At 45.0% G+C, this 23,002-nt stretch overlaps 1 protein-coding gene across 1 annotated transcript; it reads right to left on the reverse strand.

Moving 5' to 3' along the window:
* Window positions 1-425: 425 nt before the first annotated feature.
* Window positions 426-4,262, reverse strand: LOC120968622 (uncharacterized). Its single transcript, XM_040395523.2, has 5 exons — window positions 3,546-4,262; window positions 3,323-3,452; window positions 2,821-2,980; window positions 1,820-2,355; window positions 426-880 (listed from the first exon to the last, which is right to left on the reverse strand). Exons 1-5 carry the CDS (start codon window positions 4,260-4,262, stop codon window positions 426-428), a joined length of 1,998 nt encoding a protein of 665 aa, XP_040251457.2.
* Between the last annotated feature and the right edge of the window lie 18,740 nt (window positions 4,263-23,002).

Here is a 23,002-nt window from a genome sequence, read left to right on the forward strand (position 1 = left end):
ACTCTCATGGTCTAAGGATTTATGCAAACATTAACTATCTCTGTGTTATTAACCATAAACTTGTGACGAAAAGAATCTCATAGCATAACATCAATTTGGGTCGATTCAACACAAGTGTTCTACCAACATCGCGCCCTCAGAATTGCCAGCATAGACATGACCATGATCAGGAAAACAAGATCATCATGCAATACATGAGCCAGTCTTAGAGGCAAGACTAGGAATACATTTTACCGTTTAGTATACCACACGTGCACATGAGTTTCCCTCCGAGCCTCGTGGATATTGCAGACTCGAGAATCATTGCAGTTATAGCATGGAAGCTAAACATTCATTACAAACTTTGGAGATACAAAATAACTGTTATTACTGCCTCTAGGGCATATCTCCTACAGACTCCCACTTGCACTAGAGTCATAATCCAGTTACATGGCTTCCCTAACACCAATGGCTATCCGGTGCTGCTCATGCTTTGCTCGTGGTGGAGGCTTTGTCATCGGGTCTGACACATTCAGATCCGTGTGAACTTTGCGTACTTTCACTAAACCCTCTTCGACATGATGTCGAATGAGTTTATATTTGCGTTGAATATGTCTTGTCTTATGGTGCGAACTTGGTTCCCTTGCCTGAGCCACGGCGCCACTATTATCACAATAGATTTCCACCGGGTCCAGAGCACTTGGAACCACACCAAGGTCTTCAAGAAATTGCTTGATCCATACCGCCTCCTTGGAGGCTTCTGAAGCGGCAACATACTCCGCCTCCGTCGTAGAATCCGCCACAGTCTTTTGTTTGGAACTTTTCCAATCAACTGCGCCGCCGTTCAATATGAAAACATAGCCTGATTGAGATTTGAAGTCATCTGGGTCAGTCATGAAGCCTGCATCAGTGTAACCACTTACAATGAGCTCTTCATCACCTCCGTACACAAGGAGTAAATCCTTGGTCCTTCTGAGGTACTTAAGAATACCCTTGACTGCGGCCCAGTGTTCCAACCCTGGATCACTTTGGTACCGGCTGCTAACACTTAGCGCATAGGAAACATCTGGTCTTGTACATACCATGGCATACATAATAGAACCAACTGCCGAGGCATATGGAACATCATTCATTTGTACTCGCTCATCCAGAGTCCGAGGACTCTGATTTTTGCAAAGCACTGTGCCAGGTGACATGGGGAGTAGGCCTTTCTTGGAGTTCTCCATGTTGAACCTTTTCAACACCTTGTCAATGTACGTGATTTGGCTAAGCGCTATTAGGCGTTTTGATCTATCTCTATAGATTCTAATGCCCAATACATATGCTGCTTCGCCTAAGTCTTTCATTGAAAACCTCCTTTTCAATTAGTCTTTTATTTCGCTAAGAAAATTCACGTCATTTCCAATCAACAATATGTCATCCACATACAAGATTAGAAATGCTTTTGTGCTCCCACTAAACTTCTTGTAAACACAAGATTCTTTGTCATTCCTGATGAAGCCAAACTCTTTGACCACTTCATCAAAACGAATGTTCCAGCTCCTTGATGCTTGCTTCAGACCATAAACGGCTTTCTGAAGTTTGCATACCTTTCCAGCATCCTCATGAATGACAAAACCTTCTGGCTGTATCATGTATACATCCTCTTTGAGGTTTCCATTTAGGAAAGCCGTTTTGACATCCATCTGCCATATTTTGTAATCGAAATAAGCAGCAATTGCTAGTAATATCCGAACAGACCTAAGCATAGCTACGGGCGAGAAAGTCTCGTCGTAGTCCACTCCTGGAACTTCTGTGAACCCTTTCGCGACAAGTCTAGCTTTGTGGATAGTAATGTTACCATCCGCGTCTCTCTTCCTTTTGAAAATCCATTTACAACCAATCGGCTTTACGCCTTCTGGAAGTTCTTCCAAGTTCCAAACATGGTTTTCGTACATGGATTCCATTTTGGATCTCATGGCTTTGTGCCATTCTTTTGAGTTGGGTCCCGCCATCGCTTCCTTGTAGTGCGCAGGTTCATCGTCTTCAAGAATGAAGATTTCATTATGAAACCATTCAGGTGGCTGGATAGCCCTACCTGATCTGCGCGGTTCAGTTACAACATTGTCTGAAGTCTCCGCATCATATGCGACAACTTCCGGCTCAGTTGCAGGGATAATTAGCGGAATTTCTTCCGGTTCCTTACCCATATCAACAGTTGTCGAAGATTCACTAATCTCATCAAGTTGTACTGTCCTCCCACTTAAGTCTTTGGCGAGAAATTCTTTCTCAAGAAAGACTCCGCTTTTAGCTACAAACACATTGTGCTCGGAGGGTAGGTAGAAGGAATACCCAATTGTTTCTTTTGGATAACCTACAAAGTTACACTTGTCTGATCTGGGATCGAGTTTGGTAGGTTGTAAACGTTTTACATGTACCTCACATCCCCAAATTTTAAGATGCGACAAACTGGGTTTCTTCCCATTCCACATCTCATGTGGTGTCGTCTTAACAGACTTAGACGGTGCTCTGTTTAGTGTGTGAGCGGCAGTTTCTAGTGCATGACCCCAAAAAGATATCGGCGGATCTGTAAGAGACATCATCGACCTTACCATGTCCAACAGGGTTCGGTTACGTCTTTCCGATACTCCGTTTCTCTGTGGAGTTCCGGGAGGCGTAAGCTGTGAAACGATTCCACAGTCACTCAGATGTTGGCCAAACTCATGACTAAGATATTCGCCTCCGCGATCAGACCACAGAAACTTAATCTTTTTGTTACGATGATTTTCTACCTCATTCTGAAATTCTTTGAACTTTTCAAAGGTTTCCGACTTATGCTTCATTAAGTAGATATAGCCATACCGACTTAAATCATCAGTAAAAGTCACGAAGTAGAAATACCCACCCCGTGCGGCTGTGCTCATTGGACCACATACATCACTATGTATTATTTCCAATAATTCACCCGCCCGTTCAGGATGACCCATGAACGGCGTCTTGGTCATTTTCCCCATCAGACAAGCTTCACATGTGTCAAATGATTCAAAATCAAAGGACGGTAAAACTCCATCTCTCTGGAGTCTTTGCATACGTTTCTTTCCGATGTGGCCAAGCCGACAGTGCCAGAAGTAAGTGGTGGTGGTATCAGCCTACTTAAGGCGTTTGGCATTCACGTTAAAGACATCATTTTCACATTCAAGATTTAGTATGAAAAGGCCCCCAACAATGGGTGCAAATCCATAAAACATATCCTTACAATAAAGTCAACAACCATTGTTCTCAGACTTGTACGAATACCCATCGTGTACTAAACATGATCCGGAGATAATGTTTCTACACAATAGTGGAACAAAATAACAGTTACTTAGTTCTAAGATAAATCCTGAAGGGAGACGTAGAGGAATAATGCCGACGGCTTGAGCGGCGATCCCAGTGCCGTTCCCGACGCGCAATAAGACTTCATTCTTTGCAAGCTTGCGCACCTTCTGAAGCCCCTGTATCGATTTGCAAATGTGAGCAACCATTCCGGTATCAAATACCCAAGACTTAGTATTTTCGCTAGCAAGCAAAACGTCAATGACATTAACCTGTATAACAATTATACCTTTTCCGGTTTTCCCGGTCTTCTTATCTTCCAGATACTTCTTGCAGTTTCTCTTCCAGTGTCCTGTGCCCTTGCAGTAGAAGCACTCAGTTTCATTCTTAGCTCCGCTCTTAGAGTTGGTTTGGGTGCCGGTCTTACCGGCGCCCTTGCCCTTCTTTGGCTTGCCTTTCTTCTTTTTGAAACTGGCGGTTTTATTCACAAGCAACACTTGCTTGCGATTTTTCCGCAGTCCTCCTTCTGTAGTTTTCAGCATGGCGAGCACCTCTTCCGGTGTCTTCTCCATCCCTGTCATGTTGTAGTTCATGACAAAACCGTCGTAAGACGGGGGGAGTGAAGAAAGCAACATGTCCATCATATGGCCAGGTGGAAGTGGAAATTCTAGGGCTTTAAGCCTTTCAGAATAGCCAATCATTTTGACCACGTGTTCGCCAACTGACCTACCCTCATCCATCTTGCAATCCATCAAAGCCTTCATGATATCATATCGTTCAGACTTTGCGGTTTCCTTGTACAGAGCATCCAATTCCCGGATCATATCACGGGCTTTATGGAATTCAAAACGTTTTTGAAGCCCTGGACTCATGCAAGCTAGCATGAGGCACTGCACTAAGTTGTGATCATCATCCTTAGTGGCCCAGACATTTTGTTCATCTTCCGGTGCACTTGCCGCCGGTTTAGCTGGAAGAGCAGTTTCAAGCATGTACAATTTCTTAGCGCTCCTGAGGACAATCCTCAGGTTACGGTCCCAGTCCGCATAGTTGTTTCCAGTCGTAGCTAACTTCTCTTTCTCTAACATCGGGCCTAAGTTGAACGCGGTGTTGCGAGCCATTTGATCTACAACGGAAAACACAAGTTTCACTTAGACTTTTGTTTATAATGAAATTTGCACTAGTGAATAAACATTTTTATTCTAATGTGTGCTCTCACTCAAATCAATATCTCTCAAAATTGATTTTGAGTGATTCAAGATCCAAAAATCAATTCAACGTCATAGAATCATCATCTCATGACAAGGATTTCAATTGGTAGGCCAACTTGCCGATCACATCTCTATGTGACTCTTGTTCATCTTTCGATGCGTGTGTTCCGAGCTCAGGACAATCCTGCCATGAACGTCAAGACAACCAAGTGATCTTGCTGCGAGGTCTGACCTCACCCGCCTTACATTTCTCCAATCGTTCGTACCCATGCGTCCATGGCGCACCCCGAAAGGATAGATGTTGTGACGGTGCTGCACTTGGGAGAACACTAACTACTTGATATTTGAAGTGAGAGATCACCCTAATAAAAGCGACTACCGCGCAATCAAGAAGGGTGCATCAAGAGGGATAAACATCTCAGGCAATTCATAATAGCATGATATGGTATAGCCTCTTCTGACGGAGAAGTCAAGTTTTTCTTCGTCTCCGGCATTCGCGTCGGTGTTCACCTTTGCGAAGATTGCCACCATCTTGTCGATGCACCAGATAATATCACTATCTCCATATCAGATAAAATAAATGCATTACTTAAGGTTGACATGCAGGTCATTAAAGTGCAATCATATGGCTCCAGCCATCATGCCGAATCATGACACGCAGGTCATGTTAATTACATCATATAGTCATCTCATACACAATCAAATTGAATATGATCATTGCTATACCACATCACATGCACATCCTGCAAAACCAAGTTAGACGCCTCTAATTGGTTTATGCAAAATTTTATTTTACGTGGCTTCTAAGGTTTTGACTTAAACCGCAGCTACCAACGTTTTATCATCAAGTATGATTATTCAAGTTGCTAGATTATCATCTCGGGGTGTATGAAACACGAGATAATTAAATATCGAGCCCCATACTAAACTTCGTCATACGCATGACCCCCGTGCAAATCATATCTGCAATGCCCTTTCATCTGCGAATTTCATCTTTCTTTTGACTATGGCAGAACCCAAAGAACTGATAGCACGTCCATGATCAATCAGGATCACGGATTGCCAGAACTTTGTCAAATTCCACCATGCTGTCTCGAGATTGAGCAAATGCAAATTCTAGGGAAGCAACAAGAACGTCGGGTAACAGATTTCATCTGTCACCCGCATAAATAATTTTCAGCAATAGATCTCATCTACTCCAAAATTATATTATGCAATACCCATACATCTCCATGTATTCTAGATCGTAACCTGCATCTACGCATAGCACGGCTCTTGATGCCACTGTAGGGGAACGCGACAGAAAACGAAAAATTTCGGTATAGCGAGCACGCCCAGGACCACTATGGAGACTGCATACAAGGTTTGATCTGATCTGTACCGACTCAAAGCGCAACGGAAGATGAGTCGGTGTAGATCGTCGGTGCAGATCCCCGCAGCTAGGATTTACAACCTCCCAACCGCGAGGATGTACTCCCTCTCCGGACAGCCCTTCGGGAGGCGGTCGGGCAGTCCCCCGGACAATGTCGCGCACAGCCCTTCGGGAGGACCCTCGAAACTCGGACGGAGACTCGGACAGCCCTTCGGGAGGACATTCGAACAGCCCCTCGGGCAAAAGATCGAAACTACAATCTCTCTACAGGGTTGCACACATACGGTGTCAGCTATCCGGCAGGGCTTCGCCTTCCAGAACTAGTTCCTGCCGGAACCCAGACAGCCTTACGGCTCTACGAAACTCTTTTCGTGGGAGGGAGAGAAGAAGCCAGATAATGCATGGCATGTGTATGAGAGCAAGGGATGAAGAGATGGCAGCCCTCACCTCCTCTATTTATAGGAAAACCAAGGGGTAGTGTGCCTCCACAAATTACCAAAAACCCCCATGCATTAGGTCACACATGAGGGTGTTAAGGACAAAATGGGATGCCATGTGGAGCTCCAAGGAGCTCCACCACCCATGGCCGGCCACCCCTAGGGGTCCCCCCCAAATGGGGTTCCTTCCCTTGTAAGCCACTTCCTTCTAGAACTTTGACCAAGTGAAAAAGGGTGGCTCTCCAAAATTATCCCAAAAAGCATTTTCACTATTCACGACGACATTTTTCAGCGTCCGTTCGAAACTGAAAATATTTATGTGGGCTTAGAACATTTCCAGTACCCACTAAAATAATTTTCAACGCGTTTCGAAAGAATTCCGGTTTTAGTGATTTCATCTGCGAAACGCATCTGAAGTGGCTCCGGCAGCTCCGGAACATTTCCGGTTTTTATCTCAGAAAATTCCAAAAAGCTTCCAGAATGATTCTTTCACCCTCCAAGAATTATCAGGCATTTGCCGAAACCAATCTGACTTAATGGTATATCCCGAAACAACTTTTCGGTACCATCGAAACTTATCCGATGACCTCTCTCTGCGGTACAATTCCGCTGTCCGAAACCTTACCGGTGTCCGAAACTTTTTCGGTGATTTTCTCTCATACTCCCTGTCTAGTATTCAGCAGATAGATGACCCTTAAGCGTGTGACCCTATAGGTTCGGTGAAGTATAGACATGACCCGAAACCCCTTCCGATCAATGATCAACATCGGAGCCGTGGACACCCATATTGACCGCTATACCCACACGAATGAATATTCGAGTGAACCTCCAGTTATAGTGAGCTATTCCTATTGCTTCGCGATATGTCACAAACTCCCGAGGTGAGATTTATTGCATTCCTGTGGATCAACAATTTGTGCAGCATGCAAGTTACCTCGTTACCGGTTTTGTTCTCTTTTCTCGTTTCCGTGTTCCTGCATCCCAGTGATCAAATCACAAGGTGTCTGGCCAGACGATTATGGATACCGTAACACCGAGAGATCCCGAGAATATCTCTCCATCGTCGGTGGAGCAAATCCATATCTTGAGCTATCTCGTTACTTGCCATACTTTTCCGTGAACCCGTAAGCCGCCGTAATAGCCACCCAGTTACGGATGATGTTTAACAAACCCCAAAGTTCACGAAGCAAGTACGAAGGAACTCGATACTCTCATGGTCTAAGGAATTATGCAAACATTAACTATCTCTGTGTTATTAACCATAAACTTGTGACGAAAAGAATCTCATAGCTTAATATCAATTTGGGTCGATTCAACACAAGTATTCTACCAACATCGCGCCCTCAGAATTGCCAGCATAGACAGGCCCATGATCAGGAAAACAGGATCATCATGCAATACATGAGCCAGTCTTAGAGGCAAGACTAGGAATACATTTTACCGTTTAGTATACCACACGTGCACATGAGTTTCCCTCCGAGCCTCGTGGACATTGCAGACTCGAGAATCATTGCAGTTATAGCATGGAAGCTAAACATTCATTACAAACTTTGGAGATACAAAATAATTGTTATTACTGCCTCTAGGGCATATCTCCTACACATATATGAGAGGACGAAGAATCCCGACTGTTGTCGTGGGGGTAGCTTCTCCTTCGTTCCCGTGTGCTAGACAATTTGGTGTAATGCACTCGAGAACGAAAGGAGGAGCTACCATCACCGACGGTCACAAATGTCAGAGAGGAATCAGTGAGGGAGAGTTCCACCATATATATATGAGAGGGCGAAGAATCCCGACTGTTGTCGTGGGGGTCGCTTCTCCTTTGTTCCCGTGTGCTAGACATTTTGGTGTAATGCACACGGGGACAAAGTGAGGAGCGACCATCACCAACGGTCGAATGTATACACCACGTGAGCTGAGAGTTTTCGAGAAAAGACTCGGCAAACGGATAGTCAACCCGTGATGAATAATAATGATCTAACTTAGGTTTTTAGTACATATATTTATTTGTAGATGTTTAATATTTGAATTATGAACATAGGAAATGTCGTACTCGGACGACGAAAGTCTCCCGGGGGAGTGCGACTGGTGCCACGACGACCGAGGTCAGTGCGATAGGCCTCACCTGGACGAAGATCGGCGCATCAGTATTAAGCTGGAGGAGACCTTCGATGTTGAAACGGTACGCAACGACGACAAGTGTTATTTTTTCGTAATTAAGCACGACTTCAACTATTTCAATGTGTACTTTTCATCTTTTACAATTCGGCTAGCTTATCCCATGCCATGCAAGACGCTACGTCTTGGAGAGGATGGGTTTTGAAGACCCTGAAAGTATGGAAACAAAGAAAATTCACCTAAGGACCCATCATGATATAGATTTTGAAGTAAAGCTGCATAATTCTGAGAGCGTAACCCATTTTGGTTGCAAAAATTGGGAAGCATTTTGCAAGATGTATGGTTTTGATGAGGGTATGCTTCTCACCATGGATCTTGGTGATCCTGACATCGAGCAAGACAATATGGACATTTGGGTCCTTGTTGATACGCCTCCAATTCTACCGCTATGTGAGTTTCTCAAACATAGTTATTAGCTAATTTATATTGTTCATTTCAAAATAGTTGACAGCTTATTTTCATTGACAACTTATTTTGATTGTTCAAACAATGTGCGGAACATGGTAGACAGAACCTACTACACCGATGGCTTTGAGTTAACTTACAAGGAGAAAACTCATCTGGTCGGATTTTGTACTGATATTGAGAATTACAATATCTACAATCAAACTCCTCAACATTATGGTCAATACGTGCCACTAGTGCACGTGTTGAACTACGATAACTACTATGGAGATACCCTGGTAAGATTTCTTACTATTACGACATCCGTGCATATTTTGCATAGTTCTAAAACTAGTACATCATTGCTAACTATGAAGTTATTACTATGTTTTTGAACAGATAATTCTAGAGGATTGTGTGCCTCATTTGATGTATCAGAATGGTAGGCTTGATGTTTTGAATATACAACCAGGTCATCCTACAAATCTCAACTGTCCATACCGGATTTCTAAAAGAAGTGGAGACATGCAAATCAAAGAATGGAAAAAATGTATGGACAGTCGCAAGGAGGTTCTTGGAAGCAAAAGGAAGCGAGGCGCAAGAATTGGAGACAGGATGATCTCCATTCTCCATAATGGAGAGTCAGGGTCTATATTGTTTTATGCTATTTTACCTTAAAGAGGGTATTTCGGTCCTACCTAATACTGATGATCATGTGCTAAGAACAATTAAGTAGGGTTGGTTCGATGACTGTGAGGATGATGATCGTATGACTTGTTATTAATAACGAGTAGAAGTTGTATGATGATGATTAGTAGGACTTGTTATTATATATGATGATGCATGATGCGCGCATGAAGAGTTATTATATATCAGCGGGTGAAATGAACATGGATTGGATTGAAGTGAAGGCAACATGCATGTGGTGCGTGTCGAAAGTAGTACAATCCAAACTTGATCAAGTTAGGATTAGTATTACTTTCGACATGCACCACATGTTGCCTTCACTTCAATCTAAGCCATGTTTAGGCATAGCAGTACGTAGCGTTGGTAAACCAAGCACGGAGACATAAGAGAGGACACTTCTCTCTAATAGCTACCTAATAACAACCTAAATTAACCCCCCAAAACCCCCAAAACCCCCCTTTCAAAAACAAAAAAACAAAAACCCCAGCCCCTGAAATGCTGACGCGTGGATGCCCATTGGTCCCGGTTGGTGTCACCAACCGGGACCAAAGGCCCTCCGTCCTGTGCTGGCCGCAGCGGCCACATGGAGGACCTTCTGTCCCGGTTCGTGTAAGAACCGGGACTAAAGGCCAAGGGCATTAGTAACGACCTTTTAGTCCTGGTTCACAAACCGGGACAGAAGGCCCTCACGAACCAGGACAATAGGCCCTTTTTCTACTAGTGATACATCTATAGATAACCTTCATAACTTTGACAGATTCCACAGTCAATGTGACCTGACTACACATATCTAACAATTTATTCCGCAGATGGAGAGTGTTCCCATATAAACATCTCGAAAATCTATTGCAATTAAAATCCTGCTGGAATACGTTTGCAATAGTAGCATTCTGACAAGAAGTTCAATTGTATAAGCTAGGTAATAGTTGAGAGAATGGCTTGTCACTCAACCAAGCGTCATCCCAAATAGTTGATTTTACAACCCTTTCACAGCAAGTATAAACATTATCCTTGACACTCATTCAACATTTCCAGAATTGTGAATTGCCAGGCAATACCTCACAATGTGTCAAAGTTTTCCTTGATATTTTTTGATCTAATCATCCCTAGCAGTAGCGCGGGTTTAACGCCTAGAAGTAGCGCTGGGGCCCACGCTACTGCTACGACGCTACAGCTAACGTTTAGCAGTAGCTCGTTTCACCCATCGCTATAGCTATTCGAGTTTACCAGTAGCGCGTTTGAAGGACCTCGCTACTGAAAAAAACTGCAGCAAGCCTGTTAACCAGGCGCCACTGCTAAGGGAGCGCTGCAGCTACACACATACCCCACATTACAGTTATTATTTTCTGTATCTTTTCGGCAACTTATTTACTCTGTTTTTTAATAGGTTTTACACAATAGTCTCTATCATATCATACTCACGATAGTCTCATCATACCACACGCATATAAATAGTCTCATCAAATCATGTCATCATCATCCAACACAAGTGATGTCTCTCATCATCATCGATCTCGAAATAGCGATACAAGTTATGATATGTCTCGAATACATGCAACTACATCGTCATCCTATACACATGTTACATCATCCATCTATACCATGGTATAGAAGAGAAGAGTTATCACTATGAGCAAGCACGGAATTATGCAGTACATGACGTGCAGTTCTGATTCCTCTCTCGCGCTAGCGTGAACCTCAAGTAACTAACTTCTGCTTCTTGTCTGCTATCGAACCCTTTATGGCTGCCGCCCGAGAATCGTGACACTTGGGCCTGACACTCTGGCTACTCGCCGTACACGCACAAAACCCTCGCTATGTACATGGCATAGAACTTCTTAGCTATCAAGGACCTATGTACCTGTTAGGGATGTATCTTCATCAAGCGAATTCAACAGAATATATTTGAGCAACATGAGAGGAAAGAGTTAGCAAATAGATGCAACATATAGTAAACATAATTAATCAATGCAGGTTCATTGTACCCAAACTAATTAATTAGATGTACGTAGGTTATAGTACCCAAACTAACAAACTAGCGTTACGCAAGTTAAGCAGGACCGTTGACATCACAAAGTTTCATCGCTACTGAAAGTACAAGTTCAACCCACAAATCATCATCTGGATCGTCAATCACTGCAAGTTTCATCCATCCATATTCGGGAGGATGCACCCTAGCTTCATGAACAACGTCAGGTCCAAACGTTGTAGGCCTATGTGAGTTCAGATGTCATCTCGCGATATAGGGCCGTCGTGGAACATTCCCTTCTCTTTGAGGACGTCTTTCATGATGATCATTGCAATGTCCTTTTGGAGGAGAAAGAAGTCACCTCTGAGTTTATAATCCGGTTCGGTTCCTGAGGATTCTGCCCATTTGCGGATATGTTCATCGTTTCTAGTTGTCATGCGAAGATGTTGCCGATCCCTTCTGAACTACATCATGAGATGGAGGACGTAGAATCCATCGTTGTTGTTTGCAACCAGTTGACGTATCGAAATGAAGTTAGTTTTATGCGAGAAACCTGGCGGCCCTTCCTTTGTTTCCTGATCTCGATGTGGCCACCCATCATGCTGAAGCCATTGAGAGAGCTATCCAGAATATTCATTATGTGGATGTAGTCTTTCTTCTCGAAGTTTCTGGACAAGTCAAAATACACAGAGTAGGAAACTCGCGCGAAAAGAATGATAAGGACGACGCGTCTGTTGCTGCAGAAAATAAGGACACCTAAAATTAGCCTCCATATGAGCGAAGGAACGATTGAAATGTAATAAAGGGTTGTCCGGCAATGACTTACATTGGATGATAAGGCAGGAGAACCTAGGAGCTTGACATTCAAAATTGCCGAGACTCAAGAAGGACTCATGCATGTAGTATGGATCATCAACCGAGATTTGGTCTCTCCCAATGACGAAGTTCATATGTGGTGCAAAAAGGTAGACGATGTGATCAAACCGCAGGAAGAACACATCCGCGGGGAGTGTGTCGACATAGCACTTGGCCTCAGGCACATGAACCGCATAAAGATGGTATCCTGGAGCTTTCGAGGCGAGAAGGCTTTCTCTGTGGACATCACATGGTTGTGTAGTCTCCTGAGATCTCCTGTTATGCCCTCTATCGGTTTTGGTGGTAGAATTGGCTCGCCCGTGACATGGTACCTCACCGCACCTTTGACCGGTGGATGGTCTGTAAAATCGGTCGACGGAGCCGACTGGCTGCTAGAAGCTTTGGCAGCTTTGGCGGCAACAAAGCCTCTCTTTGGAGGTCTCTTCCTCTGCTTTTACTTGGGTTAACCTTCCAGACCCTTCCTTAACCCAGCCACCAGTGTTGTCGGGCTAAGCACTGTATGACCCTGGGCTAGTTGACCCTGTGTTGAGGCGGCATCTGGATGCGTGTCCTGTGAGGATTGCATGAAGAGAGACTTCTTTCAATCAAACCTAGGACATTCCTACCTGGGCACATCATCCATCTTGTCATCCGCATGCTCATAGCCCAATGATATGGCTGACACATCATTTTTCCATCATTATAGGCACCGGTATTGAGGAACCGAAGAGGGTCCTCCTCCTCCATCTCATCATCCATTCCTTGTTCCACTGGGCGACTACATCATGCACTATTGGACCCCCTTTCTCACGTAGTCCGCTGGAAATTGCGTACGCCGCCTCCACACGAAGAAGATTCCTCGGCCGCAACAGCATCCAACACTTGCATTCTCCAAGCCGCATCGGGGTCTCGTCCTCCTGTCCCCTGAGCAGTACTGGAGGAGCCAGATCCTCGTGGCCTGTTTTTACACTCGACAAGGTAACCTGAAGGTGCCAACGGGGATCGCCTGGCCATGGAACGTGCATTCCAAGGGCTTCATTATAATTTCCTTTCCCACGTCCACGTTCTGGCCATTGATCATGTAGAGTACGGTGCACGAGGTTTCGTCGGCCTGCGAAGACATGTCTGCAGTGTAAGATATCCGAAGGGCAACGAAAACGGAAGATTATTGATATGTTGGTGTGACATGTAATTAACGTGAGGGCGTCGAGGTTAGCAATAATTGAAGGCCTGCCTAGCATGCCAGAGTTAGAGGACGGGCTGCTAAGAGCGGCTGCAGGTGTGGGAGCAGGTGCACTTGAGAGAGCATGTGATGGGGCGATGTCCACCGAGTTGCTCCCGATGAAGCAAGGAATGGGAAAATCCTTTATCATTTTGTCTGGATTTTGCTTTCGTCTAGTCGATAATAGCTCGAATCAAGTTTTAACCGAAGCTACAAAATCATTTCTGCAGGCATCTAAAGTTGCATCGACTGCCTGCTGGACCACCTCTTTTCTGGTCGCTTCTATGGCCTCATCTGCTTTTTTTTCTCGGCCTCAGCTGCATTTTTCTCGACCGCAAGCTTCACCTCCTAGTTGATTTTCACCTAAATGGCATTCTTTTTCTGCCTTTTGGCCTCCGGGCCCTCATCGTAGTAGTACTTCCATCTGGCGACGTCTCCGACGCTGTGCACATGTCCATATTGCGGCTGCTGGTCCAAAGGGAGTCCCTTCAGTATGTTCAAGGCCCGGTTGAGAGGGGTGTCCCACTTGGGCCTCGTCGATGACTGAGATGACGAGTCCCTACCGGCCGCAAGCCTGTGTTGCTCCTTCTGCAAAATGAATGTGAACCGTTTACAAATATTACTACAATGTGTATTAGATTTGATCAGAAGCTAAATGTAAGGTGGTAAAATAATAAATACCAGTATTCTAATCAATTTCCTCGTGATCGGTTCTGTGTATCAAATCTTATTTTCCTTGTCCCACTTGTACCGGGCCCTGATGAAGTCACACTCCAACGGGTCGGTGAACTCCGCGAAGGGGTCTGGGAGCCCCGCGGCTTCACGTACTGCGTCATCCTTATCACATTTGGGCATCTTTCCAAGGTAACCACGGCCTTCGAGGCGGTGGTTCCCCTGTACCTTTTCTGAAGCCCCTTGAATAGCTCAGACTTAAGCTTAGCTTCCTCGGTAGCTCAAGTGTCCTTGAATTTTTTGAACTCCTCTTCCGTAAATGTCGGATTTTGCACCAAAATCTGGGACAGGGGTTCTTTAGCATCAATCGCTCGTTTCATACTCACTTTCCAAGCAGGCAATAAGTTGTTGAACATGCCCATGGCAGGTTGTTTTTCTTATCCATGCTATCATATTCCCAAGGAAATTGTTTGCGGCCATCCTGGCTGGGGAAATGGAATCTGTTGGGCCGCTCCGTTAGGAGCAAGTGCTCCATATTTGGTTTAATCTTAAGTCACAGTCGTTGATGCTTGCGATTTCTCGTAGGATACATGCGACTTTCTTGCTGTAGCACTTGTGAGCTTCAGCCGGTATTATTGGCTCAAATTTGTCGGGGTGCATCTTTGTGACCAGCAGTCTTCCGATGTCGAGATTTTTAGGGCGTTGTGTCCTCCTCTTCTGCTTGTTCATTTCGTTAGCAGCTTCAGTGCCGGTACCTTCCGCGCCGGTCTTGGCGCCGCCATCGCTATCGATGTCGGCGGCAGTACCATCGTCCGCTATGACCAGGGTGCCCTGCAAACCTTGTGTTTGCTGACTAGACAAAAAGTTGAGGTAATCATGTTCACGGTCATACTGTATGCCATCGGCATCATGATCAGAAGCCCCAGTTTGGTCGTTGTTTGACATGTTTCCTACTACCAAGTTTGTTTGTTTAATTCTTAAACTATAATAAAATGAGTAATGACATGAAAAAAGGCCTATGGTTTGTCGGAATGTCGTTTCATTTTCGTCCTAGCAAATCCCAAGCACTCAATATACCTACTTTCTAGCACAAGTCATGCCGAAATTCACGGGAAATTTCGAGATGACCTTTGCTAAAAAGTGGACATATCGAGCGCCTGAAGTTCGCCAGAACGAAAATGAATCAACATTCCGCCAAAACATAGGCCACTCGAATCATTTTCCCTGCAAAGATATACTAGAAAGATACATCTGTATCACCACATACGCATCAAACCACTTGGTTTGACATACACACATGATTCCAATGGCACTAGATTTACAAAACAGAATAACATAAAAGAGAGAAAATTTGATACCAATCAAAATTCCTGGAATAAAAGTCTGTCCTAATTTGGTTCCTAGCTAAATTAGTAGAATAAAATTTCTGTCCTAATTTGATACCTAGCTAAATTCCTAGAATAAAATTCTTTACACTTAGGGGTCCTAGAAGAAAATTTCTATACACTCAGGGTTCCTAGAAGAAAAATTCCTAGAACAAAATTTTTGTCCTAATTTGATACCTAACAAATACCAATGAAAATTTCTAGAATAAAATTTCTGTCCTAATTTAATACCTAGCTAATATCCAAAATTAAATTTCTATACACTTAGGGTTCCTAAAATTTCTGTACTAATTTTATACCTAGCTAAATACCAATAAATCTAGCTACCTAGGGTTCATACTAAATCCTAGCTTCGTAGGGTTCATACTAAATCCTAGGTTTCATACTTAATCCTAGGGCAAACTGAGAGGAGAGGAGAGAGAAGGAGGGGCAAGGGCTTACGGGGGGGGGGGGGGGGGGGGGGACAGACGGCGGAAGGCGACGAAAGGAGACGGAGGAAGCCCAGCGGACATTGCGGAGACGGGTGCGGGTGGAGGAGGGCGACGGACGGGCCGGCGACAAAGGACGCGCGAAGAGGGCGACGGAGGGCGCGCGACAAAGGGCTATGGATGGGCAGGCGACTAACGGCAATATACTGATAACCCACAAGTATAGGGGATCAATTGTAGCCTCTTCCGATAGGTAAGAGTGTCGAACCCAACGAGGAGATACAGGTAGAATTTATATTCCCTTCAAGTTCTATCGACCACCGATACAACTCTATGCACGCTTGTTGTTCGCTTTACCTAGAACAAGTATGAAACTAGAAGTACTTTGTAGGTGTAAAGGGATAGTTTTGCGAGATCATAAAGAACACGTAAATAAAAGCTAGGGGTTGTTTAGATAAAGAAACAATTAAGTTAGTTTTAGTAGAGAGCTTTTTATCACAAGAAAGTTATTTGTCCCTAGGCAATCAAGAACTATACTGGTAATCATTATTGCAATTTTATATGAGGGAGAGGCATAAGGTAACATGCTTTCCCTACTTGGATCATATGCACTTATGAATGGAACTCGCAAGAATCCGCAACTACTAAAGATCGTTAAGGTAAAACCCAACCATAGCATTAAATATCAAGTCCTCTTTACTCCCATACGCAACAACCCACTTACTCGGGTCTGTGCTTCTTTCACTCACGCCACCCACCATAAGCAAATCATGAACATCATAGGACAAAACAAATCTACTCAAACATAATAGGCTACACTAGTGCGCGTCTGTCCTAAACAAATGGTTTTTAACCCCTTTCGCGACGGAATTTGGAACCGTCACCAAGTGAGTGTGGGTGATAGGGGGGTCCTTCCCACACGACCCAGAAACCGTCGGGGATATGCCCTCCTGGCACACACGCTCGGCAAAATGAGGTCGTGTGCGACCGGCGAGCGCTCAGATACGGAAATACGTACAGTAGAGCTAAAAAATACAATTTTACGGTGAAATTGTTTTCGGTCGCATGTACATCCCACACAGTCAGTCCCTGCTAAACGTTTCCGTTCGTATGTACATCCCACACAGTCGCTCTAAGGAAAACGTTTCCCTTCACAGGTACAACACACACAATTTTTCCTGTTAAATCGTTTGCGTTATTGAATGTATAACACACAGTCCGTAGAAGAAACTGTGTCGCAAAGGCTGTCCATGACACACGGTTTTTATGTGGTAAACATTTACGCAAGGTGGCCTAACGGAAACAGTTTTCAAGAGAAAGTCGTGCGTGATTGTTCATTGATCCAACACGGTTTATTCCTAGAAACTGTGTGCGTTGCCTGAGGTCATCGCCCACGGTATTTTTTCAATAACCGTTTGCAATAGCAAAACCCAATTAGCAGGCTAATTATCTGATTATTCATAATCTATTCATTAATCTAATTGACATTCATATTAAGCACACAATATATTTCATTTCTATATTAAGGAAGCAGAATTTCATAATTGAAATACATTAGAGTACAAGATGATATAGATTCAGCACTCAGCTACCCCATTACACAACTGCACTAGCAGCAAGTTCCACATGCAACATGTAGAACCTTTCGAAATTAGCATCATAGACGGTATATAGACAAATGCATCTCATCTGGAAAACTGCTGAAGCGGAAGGCGAATATTGAGCCTTCATTCATGTTGAAGGTCTTTGCAAGTTTAGGCCAGTGCCTGTGGATGATTGACCGTCCGTCCTTCGTCCTCTTCAGGAACACTTCAATATTGAACCGTGGGTGTTGTAGGAAAACCTTCCTCGCCTCCTGGCCATAGAGTTGGTTTGAGAGGTAATCATTAGTGAACTGCTTTGGAAAGGCCTGAAAACAAGGATGTGCATCAATATCTTCTCTATATTGGAAATGGGGCAAAAGAATAAAAAAAGGCAAAGCATAATAGTTAGTACCATCTTGTAGTGAAATGATGTCTTCTTCATTGTGCAGACAAAGATCTTGTTGTTTTTTATCGCTAATTTCTTTATCCTAACCATCTTTCCGAGTTTCTTGATTTGATTGATATTCATGGACAACTCATTTCCCCGTACGCAAAAGGGTCGAACAGCGGGTCAAAACCTCTGACACCAAGACCTACATGTGCAAGAGCAAATTGTTAAAAACCAAAATATTAGAATGGTTCCTGCAATTGCACAATAATGTGGTATTAGAGAACGAACCATGCACGTGCTAACCTCGATTGTAAACCTCAGTGCTTCCCATTGTTTCCCTGCAACACATATAAGGTATTTAGTCATCATGTTAAGTTAGGGTTCGCATGCTATCAGTAAAATATGTTGATGGAAAATAAGCACATTGCAGATTCATCAGATTAAATCAGGCCACACGGAAAACCCATTTACCCAAACCAAGCATGATTGAGAACTAGGAAATATAGCACTTGTATATGTTTCTCATGTATTAAGTGCAGCCAAATTTGATTTATTCCTCACATGGTATACAATAACGGAATGCACCCACAACTATTGAACATCGCATTGCAGAATTGAACCAAACAGTTAACTAAACACCACAACACAAATGAACCACACTTTAACTGAGCACCACATTGCACAATGTATAACCAAACCAAGCATGCTTGACAACTTGGAAATATAACAATTGTATTCTCTTCTAATGTATTCGTTCATAAGTGAGCACCACACTGCACGACATAAAGAACATATACACTAGAGCAACAGATTGCATGGTAAAATTAGATAGCACAATTCACTAGAATTTGTGAAGGGAAGGCAGGAGCAGCACACGCAACGGGTAAACCGAGCATGCTTAACCAGTGTAGCTAGCAAATGGCAAGGTGCTCCTCCAAGATCTGGGGGTCGGCACGAATGGTAGCCATCACGACCTCATCCGCGCGAGCGGCCGCGATTTGCTTCTCCACTGCCAAATGCTCCTTGAGATCCTGGTTATACTGCGTGCACCATGGCTTATGCCGCGCTTATTTGGTGGAGGGGTCGGTGATTTGGGTGGAAGGTGTCACGCTCGCGCCGGTGGTCGGGGCATGTGGGATGTGGAAGGAGGAGGAGGATGGGGGTCGAGTGTGGATTACCCGCCTGGATAGACGAGGCCGAGCAGCGTGAACGAGGGTCGCCGATGAGGAGGCGGCGCTGCAAGCAAGGAGTGAAGGTTTCAACTTGGAAAGGAAGGCAGAAAGAGGGGGTAATGTGGCTTTTGGTAAGGGGGAGGGGGCGGGGAGGTAGATATTTCTGCGAAAGCCGCAAATTTGGAATCGCTTCAGCCAAAAAACTGGCGCGCAAAGTGTCATCAGACACAGTCCCTTGTTCAGAACTGTGTACGATATGTGGACATCACAAAACGATTCAGATAGCTTAACCCGTGTGTGATGAGTTTGAACGTCAAAAGTTTTGGTTCGAATATCCATGGTTACAGTGGTCATCCACGTCATTGGATAATATGGGTACAGAATGGAGACTACAGTACACCCACACTTCTTAATCGAGCAAGTTCAACAATTAAATTGAGCTAGCTGACCTAAACATTAGTCTAACAAATTAAAGACCGGCGCTCTTAATTAAACAAAAGAAAGAGTACTACTACGGCTAGTGCTCGTCGATCTCCGCTGCCGTCTCCATGTCCAGCTCACGCCCGACGGTCTCCTGGGGAAGGGGCTCCATGGCATCAATCGCACCATACTCGGCAAGCATCTCGCCATCCACGTCCGCCATCTCTTTGGAAAAGGCCGCCACGAGCTGGGTGTGGGCGGATGCGATCTGGGTTTGGACGGGCTCCGTCGTCGCAAGGTATGCGGTGGAGGAATGGACGGCTGCTCGAACGCTCTCGGCGATTGCCAGCTCTTCGGCCGTGGGTTGCCGACCATTGTCGGAGAAGTTTCGTTTGATTTGTCCGGTGACCGCCAAGAGCTGGGCGTGGGCGGCCTCCATCAGGGCTAAGGTCGTCGCTGTGGAACGGACATCTACTGTGCTGCTCTCGCCAGTTGCTATCCCCGAGGCAGATGTTGCTGCCGCCACCTGAGAAGCAACAATGGCCGTTTGGGCTGCCTTTGCCGCCCGGTCGCAGATTGCAGCTTCGCTCATGCACGCTGGAGTGGGCCACCGAAGTTGCCATCACGACGCGGGTCCACGTGCCCATCTTTCACCGGCGATGATTGAACAGTGAAATGATATCTGGGGAGCGAGCTAGTGTGCTTGAGACGCCGTCTGTGGACTGTAGCCGACGCACCTTCTCGCGTAAGCCATAGGCGTACTATACACCGACGGTGCTCTAGGATATTTTATGTTGCATCTCACACGGTTGCTAATAATAAACTGTGTGCGATCTACTTGATTTGAATTACATAATGGGGTCACAGCTTCAATGGACGGTGTTTGAATTGCTAGACCTTTTATCTGGAGTGAACATGCAACAATATGTGTATCATAAAAGAATTGGAATTATTCAGGGTTCGGTTGAACATTTTATACATTAAATTGGTTTTCTAGCCATTTCAGGTGCACAATTCAAATTTGAACTACATGCACATGCTCGAGTGCATATAAATTGGTTGAAAAATCAAATATGTGTCCTTGGGTGCATGCTTAGGTCCCATGCAAGAAATGGGAATGAATTTCAAACACCAGGGCACCGTTGATTGCTGGTAAAACATTGAGATGCCTGGTTTTTAAATTCTAGTAAATCCAAAACTCGTCTAAAATTCATGAAACATGCTATCATGAGCGGCATCAACATGTCGTGGTAAATTTTTTGTCCCATTTGGGGAAGGTTTGGGTATATATGCTTCTCACAAACCGGAGCTTCTCACAACAAGCATGATGGTTTTCGGTAGGGAACGTCCCACCTTTGGGGACGAAACGATATCCATTGCCTCTTATTGCTTTCAAAATTTTTTCTCATGTCAACATAGAAGAACAGGAGTATTGTGTGAATTTTTGTGATTTTTCGGTGTTCGTTTGGACATTTTTATGCATTAACTGAGTTTTCAATGCATTTATGTGCACAATTCAAATTTGAACTACATGCACATGCTCCAGTTCATACAAATTGGTTCAAAAATCAAATCTATGTCCTTGGGTTCATGCTTAGATCAAATGCAAGAAATGGGAATGAATTTCAAATACCAGGGCACCGTTGATTGCCGGCAAAACATTGAGATGCCTGGTTTTTAAATTCTACTAAATCCAAAACTCATCTGAAATTCATGAAACTTGGCATGCTATCATGGAGCGGCATCAACATGCTGTGGTAAATTTTTTGTCCCATTTGGGGCAGGTTTCGGTATATGCTTCTGTAACACCCCGGATGTAACTTTCCATATTTGTAACTCCGACTCTTGCCATTTTCGGCTACGTGTTATGATATTCCCTTCGTGGTCGGGTTTTGTCTTTCGTTTTGCATTTTGTTCATGTCATGCATTTCATATCAAGTCATCATGTGCATTGCATTTGCATACGTGTTCGTCTTATGCATCCGAACATTTTTCCCGTTGTCCGTTTTGCAATCCGGCGCTCCCATCTCCTCCGGCGCACCCCTCTTGTTTCCTTTCGTGAGCGGGTGTCAAACGTTCTCGGAATGGACCGAGGCTTGTCAAGTGGCCTTAGTGTACCACCCGGAGACCACCGGTCAAGTTTCGTTCCATTTGGAGGTCGTTTGGTACTCCAACGGTTAACCGGGCATCCGCAAAGTCCGTTTGTGTGTGCAGCAAAACCCCCCTCAAAACCAGCCCAAAACCAACCAAACTCTCTTCCATGCTCTAGGTCGTTCGATCACGATCGTGTGGGCGAATACCGCACCTCATTTGGACTCTCCTAGCTCCCTCTACCTATATATTTGCATTCCCTCCCGAAAACATTCGCAGTCCAACCCTAGCCCCGCTCCCTCTCCGCCGCCGGACGCGTCCGGTCCGCTCCGGACGTTTCTGCGCCGCCGCCCACGCCCACTCAGAAGCCGCCACGTGGCGGGCCGTACGCCGGCCGCCGCCGAGCCCGCGAGGCCCGTAGCAGGCCCCCGCGGCCCGGCCTCTCCTCGCCCGCGCCTCCCGCGCCCTGCACCGCCGCCTCCGCGCCGCCGCCCGCCGGCGCCGCCGCCGGCGCCGCGGTTCCCCTGCCGCCCGCTCCCGCGGGACCCGTGCCGCGCCACCCCGGGGTCACCGCAGTTCTCCTTCCTCCTCCCCGCCGTCTCCTCCGGCCGCCGCGCCCTCCTCCACTCCGGCGAACCTCCGGCCGCCCCGACCTCGACGAGCCCGATCCGATCTGGTCAAACCCGAAGGTTGACCCCGAGATTCCCCGAAATTTTCCGAAGTCTGAGATTTTCGACATTATGTTGCATACTTCCTCATGTCATAACTCTCTGCATATAGCTCCGTTTCGTGCGTCTAATATGTCAAATTGTTCGTCTCGTGATGTTCTACATTTTGTTCGATTGAACCATGTTCATTAGAGGCCATATTGATACCCAAATATCTGGTGCAAGAGTGCTAGTTGCTGTTGTCTGCTGTTACTTCGCAGAACTTGGAGATTTGTTATTTTTGTTGCATTTATTCTGTGCATTTTATGGGCATGAGCTCTACATGTGTTTTGTTGTATGCCATGCCATCTTTCCAGTGGTGTATGCCATGTATATTTGTGATCTTTTTGGTGACTAGAACAAGCATGCAAACTAGGCCCCGTAATGTTTCTGATGTCAGGGACTTAGTAAGGATGTTGTCTTTGTCTGTTGTTATTTTGTTGCCATGTAAACTTGATGCTACAGAGACATCCATGCATATTTTGGAGATATTCAGTAAGGATGTTTTGTAGATATTGTTGTAGTTGATCCATTCCTTCCCTTGTTTGCAATTATGGAGTGCTATAGG

The sequence above is a fragment of the Aegilops tauschii genome, chromosome 7 (assembly GCF_002575655.3).
Source record: "Aegilops tauschii subsp. strangulata cultivar AL8/78 chromosome 7, Aet v6.0, whole genome shotgun sequence".
In the NCBI taxonomy this organism is placed as follows: domain Eukaryota; kingdom Viridiplantae; phylum Streptophyta; class Magnoliopsida; order Poales; family Poaceae; genus Aegilops; species Aegilops tauschii.